Source organism: Arabidopsis lyrata, assembly GCF_000004255.2.
Source record: "Arabidopsis lyrata subsp. lyrata unplaced genomic scaffold ARALYscaffold_1, whole genome shotgun sequence".
NCBI classification, from domain to species: Eukaryota; Viridiplantae; Streptophyta; class Magnoliopsida; order Brassicales; family Brassicaceae; genus Arabidopsis; species Arabidopsis lyrata.
The window spans coordinates 12969195-12994564 of NW_003302555.1; the positions used below are offsets into that span (position 1 = coordinate 12969195).

General features: G+C 34.9%; 7 protein-coding genes and 1 pseudogene across 9 annotated transcripts; all 8 read right to left on the minus strand.

Annotated features, from left to right (window-relative positions):
• Window positions 1-444: 444 nt before the first annotated feature.
• On the minus strand, window positions 445-5059 carry LOC9329621 (protein MEI2-like 5). 3 transcript variants are annotated; one of them, XM_021012602.1, is made up of 12 exons: window positions 4834-5059; window positions 3970-4118; window positions 3455-3894; window positions 3198-3356; window positions 2987-3103; window positions 2717-2868; window positions 2546-2634; window positions 1563-2460; window positions 1380-1464; window positions 1233-1301; window positions 966-1148; window positions 445-859 (listed from the first exon to the last, which is right to left on the minus strand). In XM_021012602.1, the coding sequence occupies exons 2-12, from the start codon at window positions 4094-4096 to the stop codon at window positions 785-787; spliced, it is 2394 nt and encodes a 797-aa protein (XP_020868261.1). In that variant the 5' UTR covers window positions 4097-4118; window positions 4834-5059; the 3' UTR covers window positions 445-784. The 3 variants fall into 3 exon arrangements, with proteins under 3 accessions (XP_020868261.1, XP_020868262.1, XP_020868260.1); XM_021012603.1 differs by having other exon boundaries at window positions 3970-4121; window positions 4834-4963; XM_021012601.1 differs by lacking the exon at window positions 4834-5059 and adding an exon at window positions 4561-4769.
• Window positions 5060-11300: 6241 nt separating this feature from the next.
• On the minus strand, window positions 11301-14844 carry LOC9329622 (NADH dehydrogenase [ubiquinone] iron-sulfur protein 1, mitochondrial). Its single transcript, XM_002893515.2, has 5 exons — window positions 14318-14844; window positions 13609-13855; window positions 13218-13512; window positions 12756-13130; window positions 11301-12557 (listed from the first exon to the last, which is right to left on the minus strand). Exons 1-5 carry the CDS (start codon window positions 14733-14735, stop codon window positions 11658-11660), a joined length of 2235 nt encoding a protein of 744 aa, XP_002893561.1. The 5' UTR covers window positions 14736-14844; the 3' UTR covers window positions 11301-11657.
• Window positions 14845-16344: 1500 nt separating this feature from the next.
• On the minus strand, window positions 16345-17698 carry LOC9329624 (annotated as a pseudogene).
• Window positions 17699-17786: 88 nt separating this feature from the next.
• LOC9329625 (auxin-responsive protein SAUR61) lies at window positions 17787-18482 on the minus strand. Its single transcript, XM_021011845.1, has one exon. The coding sequence runs from the start codon at window positions 18349-18351 to the stop codon at window positions 17920-17922; it is 432 nt and encodes a 143-aa protein (XP_020867504.1). The 5' UTR covers window positions 18352-18482; the 3' UTR covers window positions 17787-17919.
• A 753-nt stretch (window positions 18483-19235) lies between these two features.
• On the minus strand, window positions 19236-19927 carry LOC110224778 (auxin-responsive protein SAUR63). The gene is given in 2 exon segments (XM_021011842.1): window positions 19236-19575; window positions 19577-19927. Coding segments are annotated over 2 exon segments (432 nt in total). The 5' UTR covers window positions 19763-19927; the 3' UTR covers window positions 19236-19329.
• A 1390-nt stretch (window positions 19928-21317) lies between these two features.
• On the minus strand, window positions 21318-22085 carry LOC9329626 (auxin-responsive protein SAUR67). Its single transcript, XM_021011844.1, has one exon. The coding sequence runs from the start codon at window positions 21832-21834 to the stop codon at window positions 21403-21405; it is 432 nt and encodes a 143-aa protein (XP_020867503.1). The 5' UTR covers window positions 21835-22085; the 3' UTR covers window positions 21318-21402.
• A 563-nt stretch (window positions 22086-22648) lies between these two features.
• LOC9329627 (auxin-responsive protein SAUR64) lies at window positions 22649-23237 on the minus strand. The gene is given in 2 exon segments (XM_002893520.2): window positions 22649-22894; window positions 22896-23237. Coding segments are annotated over 2 exon segments (300 nt in total). The 5' UTR covers window positions 23165-23237; the 3' UTR covers window positions 22649-22863.
• A 1037-nt stretch (window positions 23238-24274) lies between these two features.
• On the minus strand, window positions 24275-24924 carry LOC9329628 (auxin-responsive protein SAUR65). Its single transcript, XM_021011843.1, is given in 2 exon segments — window positions 24275-24565; window positions 24567-24924. Coding segments are annotated over 2 exon segments (432 nt in total). The 5' UTR covers window positions 24792-24924; the 3' UTR covers window positions 24275-24358.
• Window positions 24925-25370: the final 446 nt, after the last annotated feature.

The window sequence follows — 25370 nt, forward strand, 5'->3', positions numbered from 1 at the left end:
AAATCCACCCCATGTAGGATTCAATGTCGGCTTTAACATATCCAACTTATGGGAACGAGACAAAAATTCATGTCGACGCAAAGATAATTATTTTTCTTTTGTAAAGCTTTAACCCAAAATTTCTTATTTCTCGTTTGCGTTTAACGTTACAATTAACAAACAATAATATATCTTTAAGTAGTTCAAATAGTATGTTCATTTGGAAAAACTAACACAACTCCAATTTCAAAACAATAGTAAACAGTTATACAAATATATCAAATTGTTATCGGTAATCGGCATTGAAACTTTTTCTAGCAAATATTCGAGTACAAAACATTAGTGCCGACATAACTCCTTCCAGTTTCAGATATGTTCTTTTATCTTCTCTATGTTGTGTTTTTTTTTTATAAGACTTGACTCTATCCAAAAAAAAAGAAAGACACTTAAAAAGAGTACTCTTTGTGAGTTTTTTTGTTACTGTACAAATTGCCAAAAGCTTATAATAGAAGTAACAAGAGTCATGAGAGTTACAACATAATACCCAACCGAGTATTCATGGTTTTTTTTTTTACATATACTCCATGGAACCAAAAAACATGAAGAACGGAAAAAAAAAAGAAAACAGAGTAAATACTTTCACAGCTGCAGGCAGCATTTAAAACCTGCAATTCGAAAACACACTTCCGCAGGGTCCCGCATGCATCAGTTAACTCTGCCTTTCACCAATATGTACGGTTAAAAATTAGTACTTAGAAAGAAAAAAACAGCATTATCACAACACTGGGTCTTCTCAACTCTTGTGTCAGCTTTTCTCTCTGCCATCATCACTGAGCTCAGAGTCAAGAAGATCCACATTCTTAGTTTCCTCAACGACAACCTATAAAGAACAAGATATAAGTCTAAAGATCATCGCTAGCTATATTATGCAGCATTGACTAGAATCATCTAAACTGTAGTTGTTTCAGACCAAAGAGTAGCTTTACCTGTTCAACAGAGTCTGGATTGTTAGGAGCATCGAAGATAATTGGACGGCAGCGCATATCTTCATTCATCAAGCTTGAGTTCTGAAAATGAGCTATAAGGGCAGATTTTCCTTGTATCCGGGCATATGCCAATGAAGCTACTTTCTCACTGTTGAATTTCTCCCACTTCTTCCCATTAAAAGCCTGCAAAACATGGATGTTTGTTAGTTTATCCTTTGAGTGAACTTAACTAAAAGTATAAGAAAGAAAGCGGAGAGAGAAGGAAACCTCGTAAAATGGAATGATGAGTTCTGGAGTGAGCATGTTGATGAATGCATAGCCAACATTGCATTTGTTCTGCAAAACCGAACATTGTTAACCAATCGTAGTATCAGTTAGTGAATTTGTAACTTTTGAATCTCTAACAATCTTTACCTTGAAATCAATAGGCAAATAGAGAAAGTTGTAAGTTCCTTGGTTCTTTTCATCAATTGCAGCTAACAACATCTTTGAGGTGTATCTGTTGATAACAGTATAAAAGAAACTCATTCAGTAATCTGGTTATATCATATTACAAGTATTTCAAGAGAAGTAACGATAAAGAAAAGAAAAGCTTACTTGTTTGGTATGTTTTTAATCATCAAGGTAGTCCGAGAATCCTCTCCATTAAGAATTTTGTCCAAATCAAGTTGAAACTGTTTCCTGCTCTCAACCTGGTTCGAATTGTTCTCGACTCTACGAGGCCTTCCATTTTCATACAAACCGTCAAAGCCAGAGGCGAACCTTCCTGGGTTTAGACCGCTGCTTAAGAACATGGGGCTGAATCTTGGTGAAGACATCATTCTGTAACTTGAAAAACCGTTTTCGGCCATGCTTCCAGGGTTAATGATCCCATTATTTGCCATTTTTGACGAGAAACTTCCACCGTTGAGACCCATTCCACTCATTCCTTGAAGACCAACAGTGTTCATGAACAAAGTGTCCTTTGAAGACTCTGGGACGAATCCAAAATGCTTTTCTAGAGGAACACCAGATGGTGCAGACCCAACATGGAAGTGATGATGGCTACGACTTTGATTTTGATGCTGATGGGGAAATGGAACAGATCGGTCTACCCGAGCTGAGAAGAGTGGATTCCCAGTCGATGATGTTGACCAAACCGAGGAACTGGAAGGTTCAGAGCGTGAGTTAGGACTTCCCCAGAGAAACTCTGAACCCGACAACGTCTCAATTCCACCTCCATTTGAGATCAAAGGACCAGAAGGAGAGATATTTCCTGTGTACTTCTTATCCAGCTTAGGCTCTTGGAATAAATGTGATGACTGCTGGAAGCCATTGCTACCACTTTGACCCCTGCCAATGGGTGCAAGCTTCGAGCTTGGTCCTTGTGAATTTAGAGCAGAAGCCAAACCAGACAAGTGGCCGTTCCTTGTAGGACTTAACCCATAAACAGGTGACCTACTAAGTACACTTTGAAGCGGACTACCTTCCACGGGACTGTTCAGCATCCAGTTACCTTGCACCAAATCAAACAATTTCAGTCTTTGAGGATATCAAAATCACAAATTTGTTGGAAGAAAAGCATATAGAAATAAACTCACTTGGGGGAGAGTTTGCCATGGGTGAACCAATCATAGGTAGGTAATGCAAATCATCGTTCTCAAGTTCTTGGTTAAGTTGCAACATCAGGCTAGTAGATCAAATAAATGGTCAGATGTAAGAAACGTAATGGTATTCATTATTCATGTGGCAGATCTAAGAAAGAAACAAACCTGCGACGAGCTCCTCCAGGGCGACTAGGTTCAACCTTTATACGTTTTCCTGCAATCTCACACCTGTTTAATGCCTTCAATGCTGCCTCAGCACCTCGGACATCATAAAACTCGACGAATTTGTGATGCCTCTTATGTGGTGTTTCCCTTATCTGCTTTTCACGAGGAAAGCAGAACTTAAAATGGATGTTTTTTCTTCCAAACCAGCTCAACGCTATCAAATACACTATGTTTGCTATGGGGAAAAATAAAAAGAATGATATCTATCACCTCTTTGATCTCGCCATGAACACCAAAAATTCCATGTAAGTCATCATTAGAAATTGAAGGATCCAGGTTAAAAACCACTAATGTCCCCTGATTCATATCTTTCTCAGATGGATTATCCTACAAATTACACAGGAAACAGGCACAATATAAACAAATTAGAGCTGCAACAAGAATCATTGACAGTGTTAACAAAGAAGAGCCATCAGCAAACCTTAGGAATTGAGAAGTGAATGTCCAATTTTCTCCGTCTTAATGGCTTATTCTGTAAAGACCGCATAGCCATTCGAGCAGAACGAATGTCATAATAAGATATCATGACAAATCCCCTATGCTTACAAGTAGTATAGAGCGTTCTAATGTCACCGTATTGCTGCCACATATCACAAAAAAAAATAATCCATCAGTGTCTGTACAGTAAGTTTGTTATAAGAAATCCAACAGTGTCAGGTCAATTTTTGTTGAAGTTACCTCAAAGAGAGCCGTGAGTTCAGAGTCCTCTACATTGCTGTTAATATTCCGGACAAACAAAGTTCTCGAGGGATGTTCTCCATAAGGATGCTCACCAGCAACTGTTCCCGCACCATTTGGAATATTGAATTGCGGAATTGCATTTCCACCAAGACTTGAAAGGGATAGCCTTGGAGGACCACTCATGCTCAAGTTGTCTCGAAAATCAGTGTCAAGTTCCATTCCTCCTCCACTACCAAAAAGATCATAATCATCAGTATCTGGTAACTCGCCCAGGTCAAGATCATCCATCATCCCAGTCAAAAGATCCTCTTCATCAGGGAGCAGGTTTCCAATGGAATGAGATTCAAAGTCATCAGCACTTTCGTTAAACTTGTTTGGGCGAGAAACAGCCATATCATCTATCATTGAGAAACCATCTCTGTTATCACTCAATTGCACTGCAAAAAAAGTAAAACTTGTCGGCAAAAGAGAGAAGAAAGTCATATATAACGATTAAGGGATTTGGTTTATACGTTTTCCACGGGGAAAAACAGGTAAAGAACTGGAGAACAAAGTAGCATCACTGGAGGGATGATGGTGACGACCAAATCCAGGGAGAATCCCCCAAGCTCCAGCTTCTGCTTCATGTGGAATATCCATTCGAACAACTTCTTTCTTTGATCTGCTTTGCAAATTTAAAAGAGAACAAACGCATTAGCTCACATTTACAATATTCAAGCTGGACACAGCAGATACATTAAAAACACATTTGAAATCTCAAAGTCATGTGATGAAAAATTAACATGCAAGCAAGAAACCATAACCTAAAACCAACAAAAAAAGCTTGATCAATACAAGCCAAACTCAAAAGTTCTGATCAAACTAAAAACGTGAAGAAAATAATCAACTTTACACACAAAAGTCGTGAAAGTAATCATTTTTTTTTTTGTTTTTTTGCTGCTGAAGAAAGTCTAAAAAATGAGTAATTGACTAACAAAACAGTCAAATGATGAAGCTTTAACTCAATCAAAATCAAAATTAAGAAGATCGTTGAACAAATAACATGATGAGACAAAGAGAAAGAACCACTCAGAAGATCAATCACAGAAACTAGGTGAACTAACCCAATATGCTTGTCTAAATCCCCGATCATCAAAAAGCTAAAACCTTTCAGATACACTATTAATTGATCGAAATCGCCGACGTAAACAAAAGAGAAGAAACCCGTTAAGAAGAAGGGTTTAGAGTTTAGACAAAACCCAGAAAAAAAGTGAGGAAATTTCCGTAGAGAGAAAACGAATCAATTGACGAAGAAAAACATGAAAACCCCAGAAATCAAAATTTGTTGCGAAAAAAAAGGAGAAAAATTTGGAAAGTGAGGAGGTAAGAGTTAATACCTGAAATGTGCAGTTACCAACACCGACGATGATCACGATACAAAGCACGAAGAGAAAAGAGAGAATCTCTACCAACCAAAAATAAAATTAAAAAAAAAAAGAGAGAGAAGAAGGAAGAAAATTTGGATTTGTCTCTTTATTTTTTTTTGAGGGTTTAATAGAGAGAAGAAACAATAATGGTGGGAAAAAAAAATATCAGAGAAGACAAGAAAGGATGAGAATGATTGATGTGGCTAAAGAAGGTTTTTTCTTAACTGTATTTAAATACATTTTTGAGTCCGACGATTTCGACACTTTCATTTTTTAACTAATGATTTTGACACTTCCGTGTTTATCTCTGTTAAAGTATCATCTACAGTAACTATCCATAAATATGTTAAGATTTTATCATATCAAAAGACTGTATTTGTATCTTTAATATGCATTTTTTATGAGCTATCTTCTAATGTATGGGATAATGGATATACCAATTAAAATATTTAGATTCTTTTGAGGGTACAATGTATCCATACGGAATTGTAATCTTTGTTCGCATTCCCTTATTTGTTTTAAAACCAAAAAAATGAATTTGGATGAAGTTTCCGAAGAGTTTATCCATAAAAGATTGATTATAAGAAATGAATGAGGAAACAAACAAGTTAAAACCGTGAGCTTTTGTTTTGAGCAAAACCATAGAGTTGATTTAGTAATGTATTTTGTTGGTTATTGTTGGCATAATAATGTCTATATATAAAGTTTTATATTTATGAATGAGATATTTTGATATCTTTCAAATTAATGTCGACTGACAAAAAAAAAACAAGCAGCATATCTTGTAAGAGTTCATATATAGTAATTGTTGAACCCAAAAAAAAAAATCAAAACTAGGGTGATTAACCACATAATATTTGTCAAACTACATTTGAAATAAGATGTTTTACGATTATAGTCTTGGATTTATCCACTTTTCAAATGTCTTATTATGTTCTCAAAAGTAAAGGAAAATGATTTTTTTTTTTCGTCAAAACAAATATATATATTAATGAAATGAGTCAATACAAAGATGTTTTTGGAGCCAAATAGACTGGGTAACGGAATCAGAATAAAACACAGAAGTTATACAACCAAACTTTGCTAAACATGTGCAGCCATATTTCCTTCTCTCTTCGTGAATATGAATCGTGTCCGTTGAAACTTCCTTGCCCAAAATTTAATATATTGCAGGAGATTTGTCAATGTTCCAATTCGTGATGAATTATTTATAGTTCGTATTAAAATTTTACAATCCCCTTCAAAAGAAGTCGTTTTGTAGCTGCGAATCCAGGTTTGTTGCATAGCCACTATTAAAGCTTTTGTTTTGGCTTCTAGAGGAGTAGCAGCGTAGCTTAATTGCAGTGAACCCCAATGTTTAGATAGTCCATGGTGATCTCTAAAGAAAAATGATAAATAAAGATGTTTTGGTCATAAGAATAAAAATTTTGTTATATTTGATCATTCTTCTCATATTTAAATTAGGAAATTATTCTTTACAATTTCTTTGAACAGTTCATGGATTTTTTTCTTTTATCATATACAAGATATAAATTGGTTGTAAATTCATAAAAAATTTATATGGTAGATATATTACAATGTATTTTTTTTCTAGAAATCTAGATTTATAATTACATAATCTAAAAAACAATTAGATAGTATATATTTTCCAAACGAGAAAAACTTGAAAATTTGACTGCAATGTATCTTAATCTTTTGTAAAATATACAATTGTGATGGCTTTAGAAAGTTTCAACTTTCAAACATACTCATAAATTCTTCGTAGCTTCTTACACTATCTGAAACATTATTTTAATCCAATTGGATAAAAACGGAGCCAATATGTTGCTTAATTGACTGAGTATCCAAAGGAAATGAATACATGTTCGTTGTCGAATAATGGATGGTGAGGCACACATAGTCAACGACTCAACCCCAATTAAAAGTTTTGTTTATTTGTAATCTCTTACAGAAATTGTAAGCAATCTTAGTTAATAAAATTACGCGGCATTGATCTTACGCCATACCCAATCTGACCAAGAATGCAACATCGATCTTAAAGATTTTAGTTGGTAGTATGAATTTATTTCAAACATACTGTTGTATGTATTTATTGGTTTATTATTTTCCCTATCTATCTCATATCAATGATTGAAATAAATTCATCTCTTATGTTATAGACTTACAGTATCGAAGGTAACATACATGCTGACATGCATGACAAATTATTTGCGGAAAGGTCGAAAACATTTTTCCAAAAAGTGTCTTGGATAATGTTTTATACTAGATTATAACCCGCGGTACACCGCGGGACTATAATTTTTTTAAAAAATAAAAATTTAATTTGTTTAGTAGATTAAAAATATATATGATTTAATGTTTTGTATTTTTTAAATGTACAATTATTATATCTATATATTTTTAGTGTACAATTACTATGTTTAATTTTTACTGTTTAAAAATATAGAAACAATAACATACTTTTTATTAAGTTAAAATCTAGATTATAACCAGTGTTCTAAAAAGCGGTCTAGGCGGTCGCCTAGGCCCCGACTAGACGCTAGGCTCTCATGCGACGCCTAGATAACCGCCTTGACCGCCTAAAATTACATAAATCTTATTTAATGTATTTTTTTAATTTTAATTTGAGTTTTATTTATATATATATATAGTTATAAATATTCATATATTGTTTAATATAAATATAAATAAATGTTTTATCTAGTTTTTGTTTATAATTTCATAATTTTAAGATTTATATAACTTTTATATATAATATTATATTTATAATGTTTTATGTTATAAACGTCTAAACCGCCTAAAAATCGTCTAAGCCCCGATTAGGCGTTCTAGGCGCTAGGCACTGGGTCACCGCCCGCTTAGCGCCTAGCGCTTTCTTGAACACTGATTATAACTATATAATTTAAATTTTAGTTATATTTATTTTGTTAAAATTGTTTGTTTTGTTTAGTGTTTAAGATAGTATAATTGTATTTTGATTGTTATATCTAGGATTTCACCCGTAGTATACAGTCTCGTATTACTATCGACCCAAACCTGTCCTACCATCTAATGCCGTTCAGTGAAATTAAACATATCTAATGGATTTCACCCGTGGTATACCGTCTCGTATTACTATCGACCCAAACCCATCCTACCATCTAACCCCGTTCAGTGAAATTATTTTTGTTTTAGTAATAATTTAATTTAAAAGATATATAATTCATATCAATTTAAAAGTTTTCTTTCAAATGGTTATTTAATTGTTGTAATTTTCATATATTATAATATTATAAATCCGTCATACCATCTAATCCTGTTCGGTGAAATTAAACATTATTTTTTGTTTGAATAATAGTACTTTTATTAAAACATTTATAATTCAAATCAATTTAAAGTTTTCTATCAAATGATTATTTAATTTTTTATAGATTTCATATATTATATATATTCTAAACATTTTTTCCGTTAAATATTCTAAACGTTTAATAAACTTTAAATAACTATAATATTTATCTTTCAATAAACTTTAAATAACTATAATATTTATCTTTTAATAATAACTATATTATTAATAACCGGGTCTTGTGGCCTAGTGGTAAAGGGGTCACGGCTGTGACTTCCGCCACTAGGGTTCGAGGCACGGTCACTGGCGGATTTACATGAGGGAATCGCCAGCTCCCCGGGATGTGGGGTACCCTAGGGCAGATGACGCATGTGGGTTCCACGCTAGTCGGTTCCACCTCGGTGGGACCGGACACCCGAATTATAAAAAAAAAAGTATAATATTAATAATGTCCTAAGATTTCTCATTTTCTTAAGTAATTAGAATTGATGGAAATATATTAGATAAAGAAATGCTGGTAATTAAGAATCTCAATTAATTGATAAGAATTAATGCCAATGACATTCTTTGTAAATAAGTTGCAACTTGAGGATTTTTTTTCATAAAGTGTTGCAAAAATGTATATATACTAGATTTTACCCCGCGGTACACCGCGGGTCGATTTTTTTATAACTAAAAAATTATTTAGCAAAATTTTAAGTTGTATTTGTTTTGTTAATATTTTTTATTTTGTTTAGTGTTTCTGATTTTATAATTAAATTTTGATTTATAATTCTAGGATTTCATCCATAGTATATTGTTTAATATTAATATCGATCCAAACCCGTTGCACCATATAACCCCGTCCCGTAAAATTAAACATCATTTGTTATTTTTTTTTGAATAATATTTTTATCCACTACGGGTCGCAGATTCATGCGGATAAGCCCGTAGAGAGTTGCGGGTTTGCGGGTCGACCCGCCAAAAGAGAAGCTATCTTTTGAAACCCTTTGTTTTATTTAGAGGTTTCGAGAAAATATCCCTAAAAAATAATTTTTATTATATGACAAAAAAAGTAGAAGAAATTGTAGTATCAACATTCTCGATTTTTACATCACTCGTTACTATTAATTTTTTTTTTTTGCAGATAAAAATCAGAACTTAACTAAGTCAAGATTTTTAAAAAGATTGTGTAGAGATTTTTGGTAAATTGTTGAAAACATATTTGATTTCAAAATCTTTACTTAAATAGATAAGGAAAAATTTTGTAGAGACTTTTGCTAAATATATGATAAATGAATTTCATTTAAAAATCTTTACTTAAATAAAACAAATGTAAATAATTAATGCTAATGGCATGCCATTGTAATACTTCTCAACTTCAGGATTTATTTGCTAATTGTGATCCAAAAATGTATATATAGATATATATATATATATATTCAAAAATACTTACAATCCCAAAACAATTGAGATGTCGAGTCATCCTCCACACAAGGAAAATAATGCAGCCTTAATGTATTGTGTGCAATTATCCATAGTTCTTTGGGAACTATAAATTAACACGAAAAGAATTTTCTGTGGGACGTTGAATTATACGTGATGCTTGGTTAATGATAATCACGGATTTGAAGCATTGATTAATGAATTTGAAAAATGTTGAGGAATAAAACATAGATATATCCATTATAAAGACTATAAATACAAAATTACTAGTAGTGAATTTCTTCTATACGAACATTGAAACAATGACTAGACTGCGTCAGCATGATTAGTTTATTATAGAAATTAAACAATAGATATTTGCCAAAGATGTACACTTCATCATATAACTGGACCCTTAAATTATTTTATTGATACTTTATTGCTAGTTTTATTTCTTCACGTTAGAGCTATAATATAGTACATAATACAAAAAGAAAAACAATCAAGGGGTTAACATCATAGGCTCACTTGGATTAAGATCATAGACTTACTTTTTTTTTTTTTTTTAAATTTAAGTAATTGCTTTACGGTTTGGGTGATGTTAAAAAAATAGGATATTGCGAAGCCACGTCAAGATAATCTTGAAGCATATGCCATAATGCTACCATTAATATTAATTAGGGCTGCTGCCTGCTGCGATGGATGATATATCTTTAAAGATAAACCAGTAATATACTCAAATTAGTGTTTAAAAGGCATGCTTTCTTTTGGAACGTCAAGTGGTCAGCTTTGTTGTTTTTGGGCAAAAGAAAAAATAAATTGTAAACGGCAGTGACTGATTCAATCCATTTCAAAATTACAAGGAACTGAACTCATATTATTTGAATCCATCTAGTCCAAATTTGACATGGTCGTTTAGATAATATACCCTTTTTTATGTGGTTGAAACAAAAAAATATGTGAAAATAATAAAAAGATAATAATACTTGTAAAATTTGGTGTGACGTAAGTAAAGGCATATAAAACTTGGAATTATTTGTACTTTTCTTCGGATATATAATTATATATTTGAAATTTATATATTGATTTCTTGGAAAGCTTATTAGGGCATTGACTAAACTCATGGTTGGAGATAATAGTTATAGTCGTTCCCATATGTGACAGTTGCGTACGGTCGTTACTAGTAGTCAGTAAATGTGTACAAATTAGTTGGTTTCGATTCAGTTTTTACCTATTTACCAATTTATAAATGTATAATTTTTTTGATTCATTGGTAAACCGAGTTAGTTGAACAAATTCTATTGAAATACAGGAGTGGATCATAACTTCAAAATCCGTGAAGACTAGATATGTGTGCATGTTACTAGAAAATTAGCTCAATTGTAAATAAAATTAACAAATGTTTGTACAATTAAACGTACATAATTTTGGCTTGATGAGGCAAAACAAAACAGATAGGGTTTGGTATAAACAAAGTCGTTGTCTGAAGGACGTCGAGTGTAAAGTTAAAAGACGTGCGTTTGCTTTGCGTCATAGAATACACAATCCTTATTATCCAATGTTTCCTTTTTCTTAGGGTTCTAAATGATTACGCAAACTATATATCACACATTTGTACTTATAAAATTGAGTTATTAATTACTTTATATCGTATGTTGGTTTCAAAACTGTTGTTGGACCAGAAAAAAAACAACAAAAGAGGACAAAGAAGAAGCAATAAATCTAATTCCATATCACTTCTTTGTCCTTTTGCAAACTTATTAAATTTCTATATAGAGACTGAATTGTACATATGAAAAATTCAAATATAAAACTTCCTAACTTCCTAGTTAGTAAGAACAACACACAAAATGCCACAAGCATTCACGGATGCAGAGTTTAAACAGCAGAATTTTCTTCCAAAATGCCTTGGATGTGTTTATTGTAAACTGCTTATAGATTCTCTGCGAGCTAAATCAAGATTCAGTGATACACGCGACCACTAAAGATGATAGCAAATTCAGAATCAGTACCTTTATTTTGAGAGAGAGTGAGAGCAACGGAGACAAATATAATGAAACAGAGATCACTTCTTGAGAAGCAAAGCACTGCACTGAGCCATGATCTTTGAGGCTCTTGTGATTGAGTTTGTCATATAAAAATTCTCGACCACGGGTTTGAAAGGCATTGTGTCTATTGTCTCCTTTGACTCAGGCTTCAAGGTAGGGCCGAAAGCAGCTGGCTCTCGCTCGTCTGTGTGGACTAGGTTTGGTGCGACCGTCTTGATTCTTGACCTGACACCTTCGATTGAGTTGTATGGAAGCTTCACACCCGAGACCTCGGATAAAGCTCTTACAATCTTCCAGTCGTCTCTTGCATCACCAACTGTTGGAACAGCAGGAACCGTCTGTTGGGTATATCCTTCGGTGTTTTCATAAGTTCCTTCTTTCTCGGTGAAGGCTGTCGCAGGGAGAATCACGTTTGCACGATAAACCGCTTTGTCTCCATGGTGTCCTTGGTAGACAACAAACGCGTCTTTTGGGATCTTGTCAACATCTACATCGTCTGATCCCATCAAGTAGACGAATTTTGCAGACTCGAGGGCTTTGGGAGACTGTTGAATGAGGCCAAGATCAAGAGCAGCCGCTTGTGCAGCATACAGAAGGTGAAAGTTGAGACCATTCCAGTCTGGTCGGATAACATTGTTCACTTGTGCAATGGATTCAACAGCAGAGAGGATTGCATCTTTATCGGTTCTGTTAAAGAGCCCAGCACCAACAATGATTGCAGGGTTTTTGGCGTTCTTGAGAGCTGAGCAGAACGGGTGACTTCCCTCAGCAATTTCCTTGAGGGTATCAGGATCAGTTCCGAGGTGTTTGCAATCGTAGTTGAAATCTGAAGGTGGACCAATGTATGCAACCTTGGCATTTGATGCACGGACTGTCTTGCAGATCCTAGCGTTCACCATTGCAGCTTCAACCCTAGGCTGGTAATTTAAGAAAAAATAAGGTGAATGTTACCACTAAAAGCCAATCATATGTAGCAATAGCATTGACCCAGATCAGGATTGTTAAATCTCAAACCCAACGTTCTTTTTAGACTCATAGTCACTGTTCCTAAGCAGAAAATGTCTGTCTAATGCAGAACTAGTAACGCTACAAAGAGATAGGACTAAGAAACTGACCTGGGTACCAATAAGAAGGAAGAGATCTGCATTCTCAAGTCCAGCGATGCTAGTGTTCATAAGATAACTGTATCTAAGATCAGCATCAACGCCCACAGCTGTTCCTTCACACCAGACATTGTCTGAACCCATTCTGTTCACAAAGTCCTTCAATACCATCATGGATTCGGCATCAGATAGTTGACCTGCAATTCCAACAATCTCATTTGGCTTCACCTGATGAATAATGTCACCCACAACAGCCAAAGCATCACGCCAGCTCACTGCCTTGAATCGTCCATCCGCATCTCGAATCATAGGGTCGCTCAGCCTTTGTCTTTTCAGGCCGTCATAGCTGAATCGAGTTTTGTCAGAAATCCATTCTTCATTTATATCCTAGCAATAGGACATTCAAAGGTTCAACGTGGTTCCAGCAAACTACTTTTTTATGACAATTTTTATGAGCACAAGTAAACCTCATACCTCATTAAGGCGTGGAAGGATACGCATCACCTCGGGTCCTCTACTATCAACACGGATGTTGGACCCAACAGCATCAGTAACATCAATGGTTTCTGTTCCTTTCAACTCCCAGTTTCTGGCTTTGAAGGCAAAGGGCTTCGATGTCAAAGCTCCCACAGGACAGATGTCTATGACATTTCCAGAGAGTTCACTGGTCATAAGTTTCTCGACATAAGTTCCGATTTCTTCTCCACTACCACGACCAAGAATGCCAAGATCCTGAACCCCAGCAACTTCGGTGGCAAATCGTACACACCTGCTTATAAGAAAATAACATACCCTAATTAATCGAAACATCTAAAGCAGAACAACCCTAAGCTAGTTGCACGTAAAGATAACTAGTTTTAGCAACCTTGTACATTGGATACACCGAGTCATAACGGTCTTCACAAGAGGACCGAGATTTTTATCAACGACAGATCTTTTCATCTCAGTGAAACGGCCTCTGTCAGATCCAAAAGCCATAGACTGATCCTGAAGATCACATTCTCCTCCTTGGTCACATATCGGGCAATCCAAAGGATGGTTCATCAACAGAAATTCCATCACTCCCTCCCTCGCTTTCTTTGCTATTGGAGTGTCAGTTTTAATCTTCATCCCTGTTAGAAACACTCCGACAAGTGATAAGTCTAGCATTCTACCACACAAATAGCAATTACTTGATACAAGGAGTATCTTAACCCCATATATATTCTTCCTCTTTCTGATCCACTGCGACCAAATTTACTAAATGCAGAAGAGAATCTATAAACCTTATCACAAGGATACATCCCCATCTTTACTTGTACGTGAACAAAATCAACAGCTCAGATCAATAAGAGCAACAAGATGCCAAAATCAAGTTATCATAACCGTTATCGTCATCATCATCATCGTTATACTAAAGCCAATGAGAAATGCAGCTTAATCGGCAATCACTTGTAAAGTTGTAATTTTTGAATCTTGAAAGAGCAGATAACTAAAGCATTAAGTCCCAAATTGTTATAATAATCAATGATCACACCAATCCACCAGCATTTTGGATACAAATTCCATAAAAATGAAACCTTTATTGAACTAACCAGGAAGTGCAGGCATGGCACACGACGCCACAGGTTTAGGAGACTTCTCAACCTCAACAAGACACATCCGACAGTTTCCAGCAATAGACAACCGTGAATGATAACAAAACCTCGGAATATCAACTCCGGCGACCTCACACGCCTGAAGAACCGTGAAACCCTTAGGGATTTTGACCGGGAACCCATCAACGAACACCTCGATCGCCTCATCAGGATTTGAGAAATGGACACGTGCCCCACCAACAGGATTCCTAGGAGGAAGAATCGGCGTCGGCTCAGGCTGAGAAACAGCGGCGGTTTCCGGAGATTGAAGCTCTGGTTTTGAGACGATTGTGCGGAGGAAGAAACTAGTGTTCTGGTGATGAAGAAGACGAGAAACTGGTCGAATTGTTCTAGAAGCTAAGCTGCTTAATCCCATTTCGTAGACGATCGATCACTTCTACACTCGTGTGTCTCTCGAATCTCGAGTTTTTTTTTTGTACAACAATGGTTTTGTTTTGTAGGATCGATCTTTCGATTTTTTGATTTTTCTATCTGTGGAGTGTTGTGGAACAGAGGAAGAGGGACGATCGATTTATGGGCCATTTGGGTTTTATTTGAATATTCAATTGGGCCTATAAAATATTTGAGCCCATAGATAAAGCGGTGTGGAAGACAGAAACCCTAAAAACCTAAGTAGTCTTGTGCCTTCTATATAAAGCCTAAACCCTAACTCTCTCTTCATCCAAAAAATTATCGACGGCATATAAACTCAAAGAAAGTTTTGTTTTTTCTTTCGTACGGTAGCTTTAGTGTTTGTGTTATTGGTGGATTAGGTGTTGTTTGTGTTTATGCTTCTTCGTTAGCTTAGATTTCGTTTATCTTCGTAATTCGTTTATGTTTTGAGGGAAAGTGATGATATGAAATTGTCGCCCCAGGCTTAATCTGCATCCATTACGATGGATGTAACATGGTGATTGACTAATTTTTGTCTGATTCTCTCAAAATTTTTGATGTTTTCGAATCTTTGTAAATGGAAGTGATGAAATGGCATTAATGTTTTGTGACACCCAGTCTGATCTGCTTCGGCAGAGTGATTGATTTGCCATATTTGCTGATCCAAATTCTTTGGTTTTATGTGTTTGATTTTGTGAATTTTGATTCAAAGTTTGAATTTTTCTAAAGGAGGAATGAGGATATAATTCCATACGTCTGCAAATCTGAAACATAGTGTTGATACAATGACATGCACTACCATCTGACCTCTATTATCTTGATTTCTGGCTTTAGTTTTTCTGCAATCAATGATGTAATTATGTCAAATTCAATGATTATACAATGATTATTATAATCACTAGATCACCATCTTTCGGCTGAGATTGCAGTTTTTTTTTTGTTGTGTTGTGTCATTGTTGAAGATTTGCCTATGGTATCTGATGTCCAAAGTTGATAATTGTATTTGGACATTTCGTTTTTCTTAGGCAGAAAGTGAAAAATCAGGCTTTGCGACACTGTTAGCTTCTTTTCACATAAGCTACCTGTTACTTTAATACCTGTTTACATCCTATTTTATCAATCTCTGGTTTTGTTTTGGTTTTAACCTTGTTGATTACTCTGTTTTTCGTATCATCTTGTTTCTTTTATGTTGTTCTTTTGCAGGGTTTATTGACTTGGTTCTCATGGTGTTGCAAGTGGCTTCTCTTGGGGATCATTTGCTTACTGTGAAGAACTTATCAAATCGCGCCAAGAATTATCTATTGTCTTTAGTTTTATGTTATTTATAGATGCAAGTATCAAGCTTAAGACTTTGTAACGTCATCTTTTATTTCAAACTGAAATTTGTCAGTTTTAGCAATATCCGGTGTCAATTTTTTTTCATTATTTTGTTAAACCCAGGATTCATAATATTTGGCAAAGAGTTTGGTGTCCAACTTCTATTTTGTTATTTACAACTCTTTATTTGTTATTTTTCTTATTCACATCTTCCGGTTCATATGTAATTAATAATTATGCCCTTTTGTTACTTGCATTTATCATTGAACTAATTATTAACAGCGTAAATGGTATGTTTTGTATTGCAGTATAATCTAACTGTAAGCATATTTACAAATAGCTTTGTATCATAGATAATCTAAAATACAAGCACTTGCTGTCCCCGTTCTAGTAATTGCAAAGAGCATTGTGAAAAACATCTAGCACTAGAGGTTGATATTAATAGAGCCTTTTCTGTATCTCTGTCCATTCTTCTTTCGATCAATTTGATGAGATACTCCAAGAAAGCTGATTCGAACGGCAATGTAATTGGTCCACCGGTTGGGAGGCCAAACTCTTCTTCAGATAGAGCTCTTGAAAAACAGAGTTGCTCAGGTAGCTTATCGGAAAAGCAAAGCGTGTGTTATCCGCCGTGTAAACTACAAAGCATCCCTTCTCTACAGCTGTTAAGCTGCTGGTAGCACTTGACTTCTGAAATGAGATTCTTTTCCTGTGGAGAGCTGCTCTCTGTTGCCATTCCCTGAACATCTTGATTAGCTTCTTTGTGTTCATCATTATTCTCTAGGAAAGCAAAAAAAATATTACTTGAAAATTGTGTTGTTGAAGTCTTTGAATTAGAGGAAGTTATGATTGATGAAGAATGCTATAGGCGTTGTTGTATTATATAGAAGAACTTAATAGATTTAGACAGACTTTGTGACAAGTTATTAAGCAACCTAACCAGACACAACACATGCTTATGTTTCTACTCTTATGTGATCATAACTCACAGGGGTCCTAAGTTGGTAATCAGTCATGTCTGCAAATGAATTTGTGGACTATATAACTTCTTTTGAGAACTGAGAAGACATGATCATGTGGGTATCAAAATCCTATATGGACATTTATATGACAAGAGTTAGGTACTAATACATTGATGAAGAATGCAAGAGGCAGTTGTTACATTATAATATGAGTAGTTGATAACTAGTCAAGCAGATAAGTCTTGGAGACAAGAGCAGCCAAAAACCAAACTCATGTTTGCTTAAGGAGCCCATGATGTTGGTTACTAGTTCCACCAGCTAAATCAAATATGAGTCACACAAATAATAGATCAAGTAAATTATTCAAGGAACAACAAATCTGGTTAAAATCAATGATCAAATAGATCGATACAATGAAACACTTGTGCTTTATGAACCAAAGATGAAAAGCATATAGTTTCATAGATTTTCTCACCAGAAAAAAGACATCGTTTCAAACATTCATTCCTACTAAAATCTCATATATAGTTTCTTAAGATAGATTAAGTTCAAATCGTACAAAAGACTTGTTCTTGTATATATAGTCTGTGCCTTTTCACAGATTTCTTGTTCCAGAGATGGTTGATGTATAAGGACATTCGTTAAAACTTAGTGAAAGAAGTTTGACTTGAGGCTAAAAGAAGCTGAAAAAATGTGTCAGTAGAATGGCACAAAGATTGCTCTTGAAACCTTAAGATTAAGTTGTGACTAAGTGATATTGAAGTTGATTTTCATATTGATGAGACAATCGAAAAGAAAGACAAAAATGATAGTTTGTATTTCTAAAATAATCTGTCTGTCTATCTACTAGAATCTTTACAAACAAAGATATTGCTTGACACTAATTCTCTAAAATACAAGCAAACGCTGAGCACTACTATGTTCCTCAAGTTGCATAGAGCATTGTGAAGAACATCTAGCACTAGAGATTGCCGTTATAAGGACGTTTTCTGTATCTCCATCCATTCGTCTTTTGATCAATTTGATGAGATACTCCAAGAAAATCGAATCGAATGGCAGCGTGATCGGTCCTTCTGTGGGGAGGCCAAACTCTTCTTCAGATATCTTCAAGAGCTCTTGAATAACAGAGTTGCTCAGGTAACTTATTGGAAACGCAAAGCGGGCTTTATCCACCGTGTAAACTACAAAACAACCCTTCTCTCCTGCGGATGAGCTGCTAGTGGTAGTACTTGATCTCTGAAATGAGATTCTTTTCCTGCTTAATGCTGCTTTCTTTTGCCATTTCTTGGCCATCTTGATTAGCTTCTTTGTGTTCATCATTTTTTTATGGGCAAAGATTTTTAGATTGGAAAGCAAAAAGAAACTTGTAAGCTGTGTTGTATAACTCTTTGAATGCAAGTTCTAGTTGATGAAGAATCCAATAGGCTTGCTGGATTATATATAATAGGAGAAATATAAGAGTTTTGATAAATTAGAGAAACCAAACAGACAGAACACATGCTTCTGTCTTTGTTGTATGTGAATGTGATCATAAGGGGTCCCAAAGTTGGTAACCATTCCTATCAAATAACCAAATTGTGGATTAAACTTCTGTTGAAAAGACATGGCCATGTGGATATGAGTATGAGTCTTATACAAAATCATTTAGATACAAAGACATGTGCCAGTGAATGAAAGATGCAGAACTTGTAGTCCCTTTGATGTTCTCAGAGATGTTAGAACCCTAAACTTGCAGAAAATTCAATGGTTGTTAATAGGTATGTAAATGAGTGAAAACGTTTCGTCAAGTTAATCTTTTGTAGAAGAATTGGAACCTTCTTTGATCAAACTGTATATTGAGATAATTTTTGTTTCTACTAAATTTTAAACCAAGAAAATTGTAGTTATCTAAGTGACTCTATATTACAAGAGTGTTGTCTATTCTCTTCTCATTGTAGCAGATTAAGTAAGTTCAAATCATAAGAACATCATCTCTTGTTCTTGTGAAATCTTCTGTGCCTTAACAGAGATTCATATGGACATATGATGAATCATAGTGCATGAAACTTTTATATGTAACTTTTGGCAGGTACAACATTTTACACTAAAATGGCTTGAAGATTTCAGAGATTTATATGAACTGTCAGAACAAGTGATTTTGGAAGTTAGATAAAGTCTCCATTTCAATGGAAGTTGATTTTTGAATTTTTACGAGACAACTTAAATTAGAGACAAAGTAAGAATAGTTTGTATTTCTGAAACAATTAATCTGTGTAATATACTATAAACTTTACAAAACACAGAGATTTTTGCTAAACTCTAAAATACAAGCAACTGTTGAGTAGTACTACATTGTTGTTCTTGGGGTTGCAACGAGCATCTAGCACTTGAGATTGACAATAACAGAGCCTTTTCTGTATCTCCATCCATTCGTCGTTGGATCAGTTTGATGAGATACTCTAGAAAAGCTGAATCAAATGGCAATGTGATTGGTCCTTCCGTTGAAAGACCGAACTCTTCTTCAGATATTTTCAATAGCTCTTGGACAATAGAGTTGCTTAGGTTTACTTAAGGGAAACGCAAAACGGATTTTATCCGCCGTGTAAACCACGAAACAACCCTTTTCTACAGCAGTTGGGCTGCTAGTAGTAATACTTGATCTTTGAAATGAGATTCTTTTTCTCTTGAGGGCTGCTCTTTGTTGCCATATCCTGGCCATCTTCATGAGCTTCTTTGCGTTTATCATCATCATTTTCAGGGTAGATTAAAGCTTGATATTAGAAAACAAGGGTGAAAAAGATTTGTAAGTTCTGTTTGTAGAGCTCGTTGAATGAAAGTTCTTGTTGATGAAGAATACCAATAAGCTTGTTAGATTATATAGAAGGAGAAACTATTAGATTTAGACAGGCTTTGTGACAAGCTCCTGAGCACTCTAACCAGACACAACACATGCTTATGTTTCTAATCTGAGGGTCCCAAGTTGGTAATCAATTATGTCTGCAATCAACTTGTGGACTATATAGCTTATAATGGTTAGAAGACATGATCATGTGGGTATGAATCCTATATGGACATTCATATGACACAGATTTAGGTACTGAGACATTATTGAAGAATTAATACAAGAGGCTGTTGTTACATTATATACATATATACAAAAGAGAAGTTGATAACTTGTATAATACAAAGGCCAAAGATGCCAAACTTTGTTTGTTAGCATAAGGATCCCTACTTGTTTAGTATAGTCCTGGACAACTTAATCAAATGTGAGTCACAAAAATAATAGATCAAGTATATATACTCAGGGGACATCAAATCTTTTTGGGAAATCAAGGACAAAAAACGTGGTGAGAGTTAATGATCATTGATTTAGATAGATACAAGGAAAGACATGTGCTGGTGAAGCAAAAATGAAGAGCATGTAGGTCCTTAGATTTTCTGGCGAGGAGAAAAAATCATCGATTTAACCATACTGTTCGAAGAAACCGTCACACAAGTGATGTTGAAGTTATCTCTATAGTCCACAAGTTAATGTCATATTAGCATAATGTGGAGATCCAAAACATAATTACCAACTAGACTAAGACGTTTTATTCCTCACTATTTTATTAGATACATTATATATTCATGTTAGTGTAATCATTATACGAGACTACGAGAGCACCAACTTGAAATCTTTTGTAGTGGTGTATTTGTTGATTGTTGAAACTTATCCTAAGACGTACCATAACCATGAGCACGAGCTGTATACAAGCTTACTTTGGTTCCTACTTCCTACTCGCATTTAAACATTTAGCAACATTATGATCTAGTTCAAGTAATGTATAACCTCAGGTTTAGGAACCCCGAGATTCATAGAAGTTGCGTAGAAGCTGGATTGGGAGAATTAAGCTTGCTGATTTGTTGATGAGTAGCAATCCTCGGCCTCCTCATGGCAACAAATTAGAGGGAGAGGGGCCGATATATTTCTCTTGATAGTTCTCTTTGGATCATGATATTCATGAGATTCACTATGAGGTCCCCAGGGAGATTGATTTCAAGCTTATAATCTCTCACAAGTTTAAGTATAGTATACAATCTTCCAGCATCTTTGTCTAGACCCTAAAGGAAGAAGAACCAAACATAGATAGATTGATTATCAGTAACTAATCAATTACAAGATCCGGTGAGTGAACAAAAGTGTCACTGATTCCGTGATTTGTGTTTATAAAGACAAATAAGATTGTATTGCCGGTAAACTTCTTAAGTTAGATGGTCTTTTCTTTTAATAGGAAGTTGATTTTGAATTTTGATGAGACAAATTAAAAGAGAGACAACATCATATATAGTTCGTATTTCTGAAAATGATTTATCTAATCCACTATAACTTTACAAAGCCAAATCTGCTAAACTCTAAAATACAAGCTGTTGTTGAGTAATACTACTTTCTCGTTGCAGAGAACATTGTAAAGAACATCTAGCACTAGAGATTGACAATAACAGAGCCTTTTCTGTATCTCCATCCATTCGTCTTTCGATCAATCTGATGAGATACGCTAAAAAAGCGGAATCGAATGTCAATGTGATTGGTCCTTCTGTCGGGAGACCAAACTCTTCTTCAGATATTTTCAAGAGCTCTTGGACAATAGGGTTGCTCAGGTAACTTAAAGGAAAAGCAAAGCGGATTTTATCTGCCGTGTAAACCACGAAACAACCCTTCTCTACAGTGGTTGAGCTGCTAGAAGCACTTGAACTCTGAAATGAGATTCTTTTCCTGCTGAAGGCTGCTCTTTGTTGCCATTTCTTGGCCATCTTCAAGAGCTTCTTTGTGTTCATCATCATCATTTTAAAACAAAGATTAGATCGGAAAGTGAGATGAAGAATGAAAGAGAGATATTTGTGAGTTCTGTTTGTAAAGCTCTTTAAATGAAAGTTGTGGTTGATGAAGAATACCAATAAGCTTGTTTCATTATATAGAAGGAGAAACTATAAGATAGGCTTTGTGACAAGCTCCTGAGCAACCTAACCAGACACAACACATGCTTATGTTTCTACTCTGCTAGGGTCCCAAGTTGGTAATCAATTATGTCAGCTAATCAACTTGTGGACGATACAACTTATTGTGAGAAGACATGATCATGTGGGTATGAATCCTATATGGACATTTCTATGACAAGAGTTAGGTACTTAGATGTTGACGAAGAATACAAGAGGCTGGTTTACATTATATTATATATACCAAAAATGCCAAACTCATGGTCCCAGGTTGGTTAGTGGTCCATCAGCTGAATCAAATGTGAGTCACAAAAATAATCAGTCACAAATCTGATTCAAATTAATGATACGATAGAAAGATACAAAGAAATACATGTGCTGGTGCCTGCTGAAGCAAAGATGAAGAGCCTGTAGGTCCTTAGATTTTCTGGCCATGAAAAAAAGACAGTGAATCAACTATTCCTTGAGATAGATTAAGCTTAGATCATACAAACATCTCTTTTTATTAGTTTTTTTTCTCAGTCTTGTATTACTTCTGAGATATTCATAAGGAAAAATTGATGAATGAAAGTTTTAGTAAACCGTCACAAAAAATCTAGAAGTTGAAGTTATCTCATTTTTCTCTCTGTGCAATGAAAAATGACTTTGATGAGACAGTCTAAAAGATAGAAATAAAGAATAGTTTGTATTTCTGAAATAATCTGTCTAATCTAATACAGTAGAATCTTTACAAACACAGAAACTGGTACATACTAATTCTCTAAATCTAAAATACAAGCATCTGTTGAGTACTATGTTCTGGTTGTTGTAAAGAACATCTAGCACTAGAGATTGACATTAATAAAGCCTTTTCTGTGTCTCCATCCATTCGTCTTTCGATCAATTTGATAAGATACTCCATGAAAATCGAATCGAATGGCAATGTTATTGGTCCTTCCGTGGAGAGGCCAAACTCTTCTTCAGAGATCTTCAAGAGCTCTTGGAAAACAGAGTTGCTCAGGTAACTTAGAGGAAAAGCAAAGCGTGCGCTATCTGTCGTGTAAACCACAAAACAACCCTTCTCTGCAGCGGTTGAGCTGGTAGCAGTACTTGATCTTTGAAATGAGATCCTTTTCCTGTGGAGGGCTGCTCTTTGTTGCCATTTCTTGGCCATCTTGATTAGCTTTTTGGTGTTCATCATTCTTTTCAAGAAAATATTTTGTAGATCCGAAAGCACAAAGAGATTGTTACTTGTGTTGTAGAACTCTTTGAATGCAAGTTATGATTGATGAAGAATTCCATAGGCTTATTGCATTATATATAAGGAGAAGCTATTATTGTTTTAGAGCAACCAAGCCAGACAGAAACACATGCCAGGTTTCTTGACAGTGATCAAAAGGGTCCCAAGTTAGCAATCAATCTTATATTTCATATCAACTTGTGGATAAAAACATACATGGCGAGAACTGAGAAGACATTACCATGTTGGTATATGAATGTTATAATAAGGACTATTATATGTCAAGATTTAGCTTGATACAAAGACATTCCATATTAATTAAAGACCCTTTGATGTTCTCTAAACCTGCAGAAACTTCAATGGTTCGTACGGGTCTCAGTTTATTAATAAACTATGTCTGCAAATCAACTTTTGGACTATGCAACTTATTCATGTGGGTATGAATATTATATTTACATTTATATGACAAGAGTTAGGTACTAAGACATTGCTGAAGAATGCAAGAAAGCTGTAGTTACAGTATATACATAATGAGAACTTATACATTACAAGAGAAGCCAAAAAAATACCAAACTTATGCATCTGTACAGCTTTGTTTGTTAACATAAGGGGTCACTAGTTGGTTAGTGGTCCATCAGCTAAATCAAATGTGAGTCACAAAAATAATAGATGAAGGACTTATTATTCAGGGGACAACAAATCTTTTGATGAAATCAAGGACAACAAATGTGGTTAGAATTAATGATCAATTAGATACAAAGAAAGGCATGTGCTGATGAAGCAAGAATGAAGAGCATGTAGGTCCATAAAAGACAGGTAGCTAATCAACAGTTTCAGCTAAAAATTGAAATTCAAAACGACATGTTCTTGTGCAGTCTATGAGAAACTTGATGTAAGGCAATTTGATAGTGAAAGGCGTTTTACGCCCGCTGCACCATTTTTCTTGAAAGATATGTCTTCAAAGGAATAGATATGTTTTAGTGAAATGGCTCAAAGATTGTTCTTAAGACCTTAGGATGAGAATATGCGACAATGAAGTTAATTTAGATGAGAAGATCTAAAAGAGAGAGCAAGAAAAAAATAGTAGTTTGTATTTTTGAAATGATCTGTCTATCTGATACAGTAGAACTATAGAAGGATTTAGCGTGTAATTCTCTAAAATACAAGTAATTGTTGAGTACTACTACTTTGTTGTTCTTGTAGTTGCAAAGAGCATCTAGCACTAGAGATTGACATTAGCAGAGCCTTTTCTGTATCTCCATCGATTCTTCGTCCGATCAATGTGATGAGATACTCCAAGAAAACGGAATCGAACGGCAACGTGATTGGTCCACCTGCCGTGAGGCCGAACTCTTCTTCAGAGGATCCTCAAGAGCTCTTGGAAAACAGAGTTGTTCAGGTAACTTATGGGAAAAGCAAAGCGGATTTTATCAACCGTGTAAACCACGAAACAGCCCTTCTCCACAGCAGATGAGCTGCTACTAGTAGTAGTAGTACTTGATCTCTGAAATGATATTCTTTTCCTGTGTAGGGCTGCTCTCTGTTGCCATTTCTTGGCCATCTTGAGTAGTTTCTTAGTGTTGATCATCTTTTTCTTGGAAAGAGAGTTAAAAAAAGAGATTTGTAAGTTGTGTTGTAGCTTTGAATTAACGAAAGTTGTGATTGATGAAGAAGCTTTGTTGCATTATTATATAAAGAGAACTTAACTATTAGAGTTTTAGATATATATATATATATATATATATATATATATATATATATATATATATTTAAGAGCAACCAAAGCAGACAGAAACACATGCTCTTGTAGTTGTTGTCTAAAGGGGTCACAAATTAGAAATCAAATCATATCTGCTAAATCAACTGGTGGATTAGAAACCATTAACATGTTGATAAGAAACATGACCATGTGAGTATTAGATCAATGTTACAAAAGACATTTGAAGGTGAAAGAAAGATGGAGATCATGCGGGTCCTCTCATGTTCTTAGAGATGAGAGAAGCTAATTTTGACATACCGGTTTAATTAAAGTAAACCAAAATGAACCGAATTGAACCGAAAACCCTATTAGGTACCTCTGAAATCTTCCAATGCCTCCTCTTATATAAGAAAGCCGTCGCTGACTTCCTCATAGCTCAAACAGAGAGACTTTGAAAACTACACATAA

What these genes read in the sequence shown, in the direction of transcription:
- LOC9329621 (XM_021012601.1), bottom strand. Translation starts at nt 4,589, where the DNA reads ATGATCGGGGATTTAGACAAGCATATTGG. An exon ending in TGTTTTTCCCCGTGGAAAAC is followed by an intron (nt 3,895 to 3,969) that starts GTATAAACCAAA and finishes CTTTTTTTGCAG; the next exon opens with TGCAATTGAGTGATAACAGA. An exon ending in TTCACTTCTCAATTCCTAAG is followed by an intron (nt 3,104 to 3,197) that starts GTTTGCTGATGG and finishes TGTAATTTGTAG; the next exon opens with GATAATCCATCTGAGAAAGA.
- LOC9329622 (XM_002893515.2), bottom strand. Translation starts at nt 14,735, where the DNA reads ATGGGATTAAGCAGCTTAGCTTCTAGAACAATTCGACCAGTTTCTCGT. An exon ending in CGGTGTATCCAATGTACAAG is followed by an intron (nt 13,513 to 13,608) that starts GTTGCTAAAACT and finishes TCTTATAAGCAG; the next exon opens with GTGTGTACGATTTGCCACCG. An exon ending in TCCTTCTTATTGGTACCCAG is followed by an intron (nt 12,558 to 12,755) that starts GTCAGTTTCTTA and finishes TTAAATTACCAG; the next exon opens with CCTAGGGTTGAAGCTGCAAT.
- LOC9329625 (XM_021011845.1), bottom strand. Translation starts at nt 18,351, where the DNA reads ATGATGAACACAAAGAAGCTAATCAAGATGGCCAAGAAATGGCAAAAG.
- LOC9329626 (XM_021011844.1), bottom strand. Translation starts at nt 21,834, where the DNA reads ATGATGATGATGAACACAAAGAAGCTCTTGAAGATGGCCAAGAAATGG.